General features: G+C 39.2%; 1 protein-coding gene across 1 annotated transcript; it reads right to left on the bottom strand.

The window, feature by feature from the left end:
* Nucleotides 1-1,029: 1,029 nt before the first annotated feature.
* LOC103553428 (olfactory receptor 51I2-like) lies at nt 1,030-1,581 on the bottom strand. Its single transcript, XM_008524002.2, has one exon. The coding sequence runs from the start codon at nt 1,579-1,581 to the stop codon at nt 1,030-1,032; it is 552 nt and encodes a 183-aa protein (XP_008522224.2).
* Between the last annotated feature and the right edge of the window lie 9,806 nt (nt 1,582-11,387).

Below are 11,387 nucleotides of genomic sequence, written 5' to 3' on the forward strand. Positions count from 1 at the left end.
TGTATGTATATACCACATTTTCTTTATTCATTTATCAGTTGATGGACATTTAGGTTGTTTCCACATCTTGGGTATTGTGAATAGTACTGCAATGAACTTGGAAGTGCTAATATCTCTTTGAGATCCTGATTTCAATTCTTTTGAACAAATACACAAAACTGAGTTAGATTATATGGTTATGACACCAAAAGCACAGGCAATGAAAGGAAAAATAAACAAACGGGGTGACATAAAACTAAAAGGCTTCTACACAGCAAAGGAAATCATCAATAGAGTGTAAGGTCAACCTATGGAATGGGAGAAAATATTTGCAAACTATATGTCTGATACTGGGCTAATCTCCAAAATATATAAGGAACTCCTACAATTTAGTAGCAAAAGACTAATAACCTGATTTAACAATGGCCTATGGAGCTGATAGACACTTCTCCAAAGAAGACATATAAATGGCCAACAAATATATCAAAAATGCTCAACATCTCTAATTATCAAGGAAATGCATATTGAAAGCACAATGAGATATCACCTCACACCTGTCAAGATGGATATTATCAAAAAAATCAAAAGACAAAAGTGTTGGCAAGGATTTGGAGAAATTCGCTCACTTTCACACTGTTGTTGGGAATGTAAAATAGGGCATCTATTGTAGAAAATTGTATGGAGGTTCCTGAAAGAACTGAAAATAGAAGTACCTTTGCCATAGTCTTCTAGAAAAGAATCCTTTGCCCATTATGACAGTATCTCCATAGTAAGAATTAATTTCCTTTGTGATGACTCATGTTAAACAAGGATAATAGTAACATATTGTCACAAAATGAGGGACTGATTATGAGGATGTAAATTTTGGGGTTAAGAAAGAGGAAAATTAAGAAAATAATTTTTCTAAAGTGTGACCCAATTTACCTCACCAAATCCTGTTGGCTTGAGTCTTAACTAGTACCAGGCTGTCATCAAACATCAAAATAAGTCTCAAATCTGTGGAGTAACAGTAAATATCATCTGAATCTTGGCCTTTCAACATGACTCCTGTTAGAACTTTGTTCCCAGTAGTATTTTGCAAAGCCTCCGACGAATCTCTTTGGTTTTGATGGAATAGATGACAGGGTTGAGCATTGGAGGCACAAAGAGGTAAATAAGGGACATGAGTGTGTGCACATACTGAGGGGCATGCCTCCCATAGCGAGCAGCCATGGACACACCAACCATGGGCACATAGAAGATGAACACAGCACACATGTGTGACACACACGTGTTGAGTGTCTTTAATCGTTCTTCCCAAGATGCAATGGCAAGTACAGAGCGCAGTATGAGTATATAGGAGAGGAGAATGAGTGCAGAGTCCAGACCAAAGGTAGAGATAACAATGAATAGACCAAAAATATTATTGACGGTGATGTTGCCACAGGGCAGGCGGATCAGATCTGGATGCAGGCAATAGGAATGGGAGAGGACATTGGCTTTGCAGAAGGGCAACCTCTTCAGAAGCAACGGGAGTGGGAAAACCATGCAGAAACTGCGGATGATTACAGATATGCCCATGCGTGCCACTTGGGTGTCAGTGAGCACTTTCCAGACATTCATCAAGATGCTCTAGACTCCCATATTTCCACTCATCTTTTTATTCTTCTTTCAGTTTAACTCATGACACCACTTTTCTTCCCGAATAATTAACTTTACTGAAAGTCATTTCTTAGTCATTTCTTCAGAACTGAATAGCACCTACCTACTGAAAGTCACTGGATTAATAATCATCCTCTTGACCATGAAACTCCTTCTCATCTCTGTTCTCCATTTATTTGAATAATAATATCATTTTGCTTAATATTGAGACTCAAAATTAAAACATCACTTTGACACTTCATTTCTTTTACTACTATGTTAAACCACATAACAATCGATGAAAATGTTGGCTCCAAAGTGCCTCTTTCTCTATTTCCTTCCACCTGCAGTCTCACACTTTGGCCTCAAGAAACTGCATTCTTGTACCATAATGACAGCCTCCTAATAAATCTCATGCCTCTCTCTATTTCATTTTCTAATCTGGAATAGAAATAATATTTTTTAAAGTCAAATCTAAAAATGGCACCATACTGACTAGAAACCTTGCATCCTCCTTCATTACCAAGGAAACCATATCAAACTCATTAGCCTAGATTAAAGACCTTCTGCTTTCAGTGCTAAATTGAGATTTCTGGTCTCAGTTCTCAATATTTCCTTCCTTACAGCTTAAGATACACAGACTGGTCTATTTTCTGTTATCCAAACATGAACCACAGCTTCTCAGCTCCTACGGGTTGCCCAAAATGTGTGAACATACCCATTCGATTCATATTTCAGGCCTTAGGGTTGATGGTGCCCTCCTCTGTGAATATTTGTCTGGTCATTGCCAGTGTTGGTAAATTCTCTCCCAACACTCTCATAGCTATAGTTTTGTAACTCCTTCTGTGCCCATTTCTCTGCCTCCCCTACCTTATAGCTTTGTTAATCCTATCTTCCCTCCTTCCTCACCAGCTCCAAGAACTCAGCCCTGACCCTTATTCATTATTTCAGTCCCTGTCATGCTTAGTGTAAGGTCTTGAAGAGGAGATGCACTCAGTAAGTCACTGATCACTTCTGGGTTTGGGCTTTCTTTGTTGTAAATTGATATGCTAAGAAACTTAGCTAGTGAGGCTGTGAATCCCAAACTGCACAGTTGTGAAAAATCTTAATACCAAAGACTTAGCAAATCTGAGTTCTAAAGCCTGCACTACACCCTCACTTCCAGGCTTTCATCAGCCTTTGCTCCTTCATCTGCATCCAGACTCCTCTGTCCTTTCTTCTCTGGATGCAGGTTTGTCTCCATTCTGTATTCTCAAGACCCCTTTGTCTTCTCTACTTGAAAACTCTTCCTAAACATTGCTGTTTGCCTTTTTATACGTTATGCAGACATCTTTGATTTTAGAGTCTCTTAACGTATTAAGTAGGGTCCTGCCGAGTGGCTTCCAGAACAGCCAGTGCGTTTTTATACATCCCCTCATTCAAGATTATTCTGAGAAAAGTGTGGGGATGCTATTCACACTAATGCATCTACAACAGAAATATAGCTTGGTGGATTATCCCAGCTGAGAAAGTAATGTCTGAATCAGGAAGCGTGGCAGGATTTCAGAAAACAAAAGGAACAGATAGAAAATGTAAACTGGCAAGGTGACAAAGATGTAAGCATGCAGGAAAAAGGAAAAACTGATTGAGAATAGACATCGCTTTCTTTCCTTCAGAATGTCACACTGTAGAACTCAGATTTCTAAGTTAGGGGCAGTGTGCCTTAGGGCTTCTGTCGGGAGTGTCTGACACCCCAGCTTACCTACCTGAAAGAGCTGTAGAAAGTGCAGAGAAAGGAAGGGCAGTAGTGGGGGCCCTGCATGGCCTGTTATCTCTGCCAACTGTTATCTCAGCCTCCTGTTATCTCTGCCAACTCCCTGGTCTGAGCAATATAAGGCTAATCCAGGAAGAACCTTGAGTTTATATCAGCTCAGGTGTTCATGGACTGCTGGGAATATGGAGCATCTACAGTGCTCCACACCCCTCTGACAGTATGTCATCACTCACAGGGGTAGGAATGCAGGAGTAGGAATGACCAGACCTGGAAGAGATCTGTAAGAATATTGTATTTAGCCCCTGATTTTTTAGAAGAGGTCATGAGAGCCAAAAAAGGAAAGCAGATATTTCATATTTATACAGCTTGTTACTAGCAGAATATTTAAACCTAAATCTTTTAACCTAGCTTATGTGAAAACGATCAATATCCACAAGAAATGTTGAATCCTATGAAGAATCCATAAGTCCCATAGAAGTTAATTTTAGCATTTGAATTATTGGAACATGTGAAATTCTCACCTGGATTATACATGAAATAGACCCTAAGTATTTTAAAAAGCACTGGTAATTTGGGCTGACCACACACATAGTATAATTATAGGTCAAATTATAGAAAGTATTTGCCCTGGTTTAGAAGGTGCCGATGAAAATAATCCATAACCAATCTATAAATGAAAATTTGGGTGAGTTTATTCTGAGCCTAAATCTGAGGATTATAACCTGGGAGAGTCTTTCCACAAAGGAACAGAGCACTCCAAAGAAGTGGGGGTATCAGGGTGGTGATATACCCTCAAAGAGTATGTTTCACAAATGATTGAAATGTCCCTTTTACAATAGTCATGAGGCTGCTCTGTCAGCACAGCGATTGATGGAAAGGCAGATAGGTCTGCTGTCTCAGTGAACGCCGCGGGGTGGCAGGTGTGTTGCCTCAGGCTGGGTGGTCACAGATGAGCGCTGCAATCGGTTCCCAGCCTAAAGAAAGATGCTTAAGCTTTAAAGAGATGCCAACATTGGGAGGGGGAGAGGAGTTGCACCTTTATCTCAAGGGCCTTTGTTCTTGCCACAGGGAATCTCTAAAGCAGATATACAATGCATGCTCAACGGCCTCAGTCAGGCCCTTTTGGAAAGACAAGGTCAGGCCGAATTAGGTTTACACAAAATGGCTTCCTCACATACTCCAATATATCCTATTACTTGCCATTTTTATTTGTCAAGGGTGATGAGGACCCTGAGCTATGCTGCTTTTTTCTCAAATGTTTTTCAGCACTTAATAGAGAATCAACCTAGTCAATAAGGATTAGCTGATAAAGTTTTGAGCTAAGTGAATCTGAGCTTGAGTCTAGGTTCCACCCCTTGCCTTGAGAAGGTTTCTAACCCACATACAGCTTTATTTCTTCACCTGTAGAATAGATTATACCCATGCTTACATCATAGAATGATTAGGATGATTAAACAAGATAAGTCATGCGCAGCATTTAGCCTATTGGCTGCCATATATCACTTAATAGATGGTAATGGTTACGTTTAAATCTCAAACATTGGGTCTTGAAAGTAAAACAATTGGGAATGGATATTGACCTAAGTACACAAGACAATAAAAATAAATTCTTGAAGACCTTGAACAACTCATTTCTGGGAAAATACTAGCAGATATAGCCAGAAGGAATAGTGATTAGTAACAGGAGATGCATACTGAACCAGATCAGGGAGGATGGGAAAGGAAGCTGGGTTTAGAAAGAACCTCTCAGATACCTAATGTTTGTCTGAGACCAAGCGGGCTGGAAATGCTGTGGCTTTTCCAGAATCCCACTCAGACAAAAGTCAGACCAAAGGATTCAGTGCATCACCTAATAGACTCCTAGATCTTCTCACAGTCACACTGATTGTCATGGGAAAAGTTCAGGAATCACCCAAGCCCTGTTCAACACGCGTGGATTTATCTGAATTCTATGTCTATTGTTCCTTTGCCATAAGTGTATCTCCTTAAATTTTCCCATACAAAAAAAAAAAAAAAAACTGTCGTTTCATTTGTGACAAGGTCACAATCTCTACCCTAAAAGTCTATGGTATAAGGTGTATGTTAATAAAAGTAACTATAGGGGCCCGCTCCATGGCTGAGTGGTTAAGCTCGTGTGCTCCGCTGCAGGCGGCCCAGGGTTTCGTCGGTTTGAATCCTGGGCGTGGACATGGCACAGCTTGTTGAGCCACACTGATGTGGCGTCCCACATACCACAACTAGAAGGACCCACAGCTAAGAATATACAGCTCTGTACCTGGGGGCTTTGGGGAGAAAATGGAAAAAAAATGAAATCTTAAAATAAAATTTTAAAGTAACTATAAATCGAGTTATTCATTGAACATTAGACATGATCTTAGTCATGGGAATGTGTAGATTTTTGCTGTTTTAAGCTGTTAGTTTGTGATAATTTCTTACAGCAGTACTACAAACTATGAAGTGAGCCTCACACAGAAGGGAAAGGACAGGGAAAGAACGGAGAAGGGTCATTCCTGGCAGACGTGAAAGTGAGAACACAGCTACAAGTGCTTGAATGGGAGCCCTGGAGGAGAGGGTGCCAGAACAAGGAGGGGTTTATAAGGCTTAAAGAATGAGTGGGAAATTAGTGAGAGATTAATCCACAAAGGCAGGACTGTGAAGACTCTCAAGTATGGGGCCAAGAAATTTAGAGAAGAAAGATGCTTCCACCTTTGTTGTATGCAGGAGAAAGAAGTGTTAAAAACAAGAAGACAGGCCCCAAATTGAGTGACTTATGCTAAGCCTCATATCACCAAACTAAGACTCAATTACAGTTTTGGCTCTCCCAGAAAGAGAACCTTAAACCAGTCGGTCAGGAATCCCATGATCAGGAGAAGTTAAGTAATCTGTCAGATAGACCCCTGCCATCCCCTAAAAGAAAGTAATCATGCAATAACCAACCTGACTTTTTTGCCTAGTATAACTTCGTTGTTCCCATTGCCTTCTGCCTATCTCTGTTCCCTATCTGTCTTTCATTTCATACAGCTCCTTGTAGCTCCTTTCTATCTGCCAGATTGGATGCTTCCCAGTTCAAATCGATTTTTGCTTAAATAAACTCTAAATTTTTAATATGCTTCAGTTTATCTTTTAACAGAAGATAAGCCCAAAATTAGCTATAGGAAGTTGAGAGTTCCTGTCTAATCTTATCAACATTCTTCTGAAAAAAATTAAGGTCATCAGCTGGCAGTAAGAGGTTAGGGTAACAGACGTGAGTGATTTGAGAAGAAAGAAAGTATGAAATGGGAAACATAGAGGCATCTATGACCACTGTCGAGTGTCTAATACCATTTGGGCTAATTGATGAAACCACTGAGTTTATCATTGCCTCAAATTTGACCACTCTCTTAATCACACTAGTCTCAAATCAAACACGATTTAATTTTTTTGGTAACTGCTCCCAGTATCCCTGTTCTCTTACTTCAGTCTGGCTCAGTTGTTTCCCAGGTCCCTTATCCAGCAGCTGTCAAGGAATTTGTCCTACAGCTCTCCTGAGTTAGAATCCCATTTCCTGGATCACATGTCTTCCTTTTTTTCATCTTCTGTATTTCTTTCCTGAGGATCTTTCTCTTTCACACTTTATTTTAGGAACATATTTTTATTAAATTGCATGCCATGTTTTTCATTTCTGTGCAATACTGTTTCCTCTCCTTTCTCCAACTATTTGTAGAGAAACTTTCCTATGCCATACACTATGCTAAGTGCCTTGAAGGCCTGGTACCAATTCCACTCTGTAGGCAGGTCGCAGATAGATGTGGATTCTATTATGTTACAGTTGGTTGTCCTACAATTCAACTCAATTCTGACACTAGCATCAGATCCCACAGGTTAAGGACTTACACAAGACTGTCAGTTTAGATGCCAATTGCAAGCTCAGGTTGTTACTGTGCTTCTGAATGACTGGCTATAAATCAGAGATTCACAGACCCCCCCTCCTTTCATTTGACTACCTTTCTAGAGTAGCTCACAGAACTCAGAAAATCTGTTTACTCACTAGATTACTGCCTTATTACAGAGGATATTAAAGGATATTAATCAATGGCCAGATGAAGATATACATAGGACAAGGTTCCAAACAAATGATCTTCTGTCCTTAAGGAATTTGGGGCCCAGCACAATAACACATGGAAGCATTCTGGTTCCCAAACCTGGAAACTCTCCAGACCCCCTCCTTTGGGTTGTTATGGAAGCTTCATTACATATGCATGATTGATTAAATCATTGGACTTTGGTGATTGATTCAACCTCCAGTCCCTCTCTGCTCCCTGGAATTTCGAGGATGGGACTAAAAGTCCTACCCCTCTATTCACAGTTGGTTCCCAAGGTAACCAGCCCCCATCCTTAGATCCTTTCCAAAAGTCACCTTATTAACATAAACCCAGTTTTGGTAGAAAAGGGGTTGTTATGAATAACCAGACACCCATTTCACCTTTATGGCTCGAAAGTGTTTTTCAGAAACTGAGGACAAGAGACCCAATATTACAACAAAAGATGCTCCCATTGCTCTTATAGCTCAGGAAATTTCAAGAGTTTTGGGAGCTGTGAGCCAAGAACTGTGGGTGAAGACCAAACATATGTGAGAAATATATTTTTGTCATTTGATTGATATTTCTTATAAATCACAATATCACACACCCCCACAGGGTTCATGTTTTATTTTGGGATATGTAACTATAAAATGATATTATGTAATAGTCATGACGTTCTTCTCCTTGGATGGGAACAAAAAGTCACATGTTTTTCAATGGACTAATTATGAACATTTTCTCATCTGTGAAACAGAAAATAGAAAGCAGATAAGACTGTCTGTTTGGGGTGTTTTCATTGCTCTGAAGTCATTAATTTAGACCTGACCTTTGTTTCTGTGTTTCTACCACTGAATGTGTTAAAAGTAGGAGAATTAGAGGGAGTCCCTTAATGTATGTTTGAGGGTCCACATTGGAAGCACTTCCTGATGTGGAGTGAGGTGTGGTACAACACCACATATCCTCAAACAGCAGTGTGAGATGTGCTGTGTAGAACCTGAGGGAATTAAGCACAGAAGTGTACCATGAGACCAGAATTGAAGATTCTCAATTGTGTAGATATTTAGTCAGAAAGGCAAAAAGTCAAATAACCCCACATAGGACCCAGATCTCATTCGTTAATGCTACCTATGCCCTATACTCTTCCAATCTCGTGATCTAGGAAGTTCTTCATGCAGCAGCACCAACATGGAAGGTGTCCTATCCTTTTGTTCCATAGAGTAAATATCCTGGCTTCTCTTCCAACAGTTCATGCAGACACACAGATTGAATGGTCCCTGGACCCACTTCCAGCCCATAACAGGTGGGATGATCTAGTCTTACCTAAACAGACAAGCTGCAATTCATATTATAGTTCTAAGGGAAAGTTCTAAAAAAAACCAGCAAGATGACCTGTGGAGTGGTGGTTGATTTATAAGAAAAGGTTAAAGAAGACAAGAACTCAGATTGAATGCATCTGTTAATCTGGTAGGCAGAGCCCTGTGATAGTAAAAGTATCATTGTGATCACAGCTCTCATCAGAGAACTAGGAAAACAGTCTGAGATTGATCTCCGTATTGAAAGTTACAGATTCAGACAGTGTCATGAACTTGCTATTTAACGGACTGAGTAGAAGAGGACTGTCACTAGCAAGTGTCTGCTGAGACCCTTTAAGACTGGGCAGATTTCTAAGGTCAAGATGCTAAGTTTCTTAGCCCAGAAGTTCTCAGACTGCTTTTTACAGGTACATAAAAGAGCCAAATCATTGTTTCCAAGTCCTTCAGATTAAAAGGAGCAAGCAAAAGTACCGACATTGAAAGAATATTGTCCATTTATTATGACAGTAACTTCGTTATAAGACACATACATGAAAGAGCCAAAATCATTAAACAGCAACATTCTTTCAAAAAATATTTATCTTAAGCACCTATTAAAGGCCAAACACTGTTAGCACTCTATTTAAATTGCCATGGGTACACTCTCTTTATGGTATATAAGGTCTGAGCAATACAAATATGCAAGGTACTTTTGTGACGTGCTTTAAAATTTCAGGTACAATTAATTTTTATTCACTCTGGTTATATCCATAATGCACATAGTATTAGACTATGATCAATATCAAGATATTCATATAAAATTGTTAGTAAAATTATCTATTTTAGAGTAAAACATTATAGGATACAGTAATTGATTGAAGTATACAGAGATAGCTGGTATACAAATATGTGCAAATATAATCATATATTAATTCATTCCCCAACTATTTGTGTGTCTATATGTCTGGTATATTTTAGGCCTTATGTTAAAGACTGAAGAGTGTAAGTGTAAATGAGACAAGATTCCTGCCCATGAGTTCTTATAGTCCCTGTAGTCTAGCGGAGGAAACAAACTACCCAAACCAACTGATAGGATTAAAATATGTGCCGAGTACAGTGGGCAGTGAACAGTTCTACTTCATGTTCAAGAAAATCTTACACTAAATAGTTCTTTAGCCTATGGCTTATGCACATGATATTTAGAAGCTAAACATTGAATTTTGCATTTATTCACGCTGAATAAAAACAAGATGAGTAAATTATCTATATGTATCATTATTTAATTTTTAGACCAGTTTATTTTATTCACTCTTCAGAACAAACATATGAGGTAGGTAAATCAAAGATTGGTGTCCTATTTTAGAGATGAGGAAATTCAGACTCAGAAGTTCAGACCACTTACTCAAGATGTCACCTTTTTGGATGGGTTAAGCAACCTTATTGTGATAATCATTTTGAAATATATATGTGCTGCCAATCATCACATAGTATACATGAAACTTATACAATGTTATATGGTTATATGTCAACTAAATCTCAGTAAATCTGGGGGAATAAAAAGAATAAAGAAAAAAAGAAGGATGCCACCTCTAATTTACAATTCTCTCTATAGGGAAAGTTGTGAGGTACAGAGAGAGAGGGAATGTTTCCTGATATGTGATTATGATTTAAGGAAATTCATTATTAATCCATATGTTCATTCATTAATTTGTTCACTCATGATTTCCTTCTCTTATTTATTCATTATTATTTATGAATTGTAAGGAATTGGCTCTCACAATTTTGGAGACTGAGAAGTCCAGACCCAGGAGAATGGATAGTATAGTTCCAGTTTGAAGACTTAAGAACCAGGAGGGCCAATGGTGTAAGTTTAGGTCCAAGCCTGAGTCTAAAGGAGGAGAAGACTAGTGTCCCTACTCAAAAACAATCAAAGAGATTTCTTTCTTAAGTACTCAGACATTTATTCTTTGTCAGGCATTCAATGGATTAGATGAGGCCCTCACACACCAGGGAGGGCTGTATGCTTCACTCAGTTTAGTGATTCAAATGTTAATCTCATCCGGAAACACCCTCACAGAAATATCCAAAATAATGTTTAACCAAATGTCTAGACACCTCATGGCCAAGTCACACTGACACATAAAATTAATCATCACGGCTGTCAAACTCCAGAACCTAACAACTTTTCAAACAGCATGACTGGAAGAGCTCTGGCTTCTTGCAGCATTAGAAATCTACCACCTAAGCTAAATTTGCATATCAGTAATTATGTGCAGATGATACTCAGACCATAATTTCCCCATCTGTGTCTCTGCCTTTTTCGGAGTTGTGCAGTCCCATAACCAGAAATCCCAGCAATGTTACCATGTGTCCTCAAGTCAGTCCCTCCCTCCTCCAGAGAATAATGCCACCCTGGAGGGATGCTTGGCATTCTCCTGGTTATTGTTGAAAGGAGACATTTTTCTGTCTCTGGAGAACATAGACAAGTTGAGTTCTTGATATATCCCAAGGTTTTACTGGCAGGTACAGGCTCAATATACTAGACTAAATGATTGACCTCATTGATCCCAGGACTTAACGGTGCATCACTAAGATCCTTCAGATGGATCATTTCCTCCTCTGGTCTATGGTTGACTATGCCCCCAACACCAAATCTCCAGGACTTCTAGATCTACCAAAGAG

Source organism: Equus przewalskii, chromosome 6 (assembly GCF_037783145.1).
Source record: "Equus przewalskii isolate Varuska chromosome 6, EquPr2, whole genome shotgun sequence".
In the NCBI taxonomy this organism is placed as follows: Eukaryota; Metazoa; Chordata; class Mammalia; order Perissodactyla; family Equidae; genus Equus; species Equus przewalskii.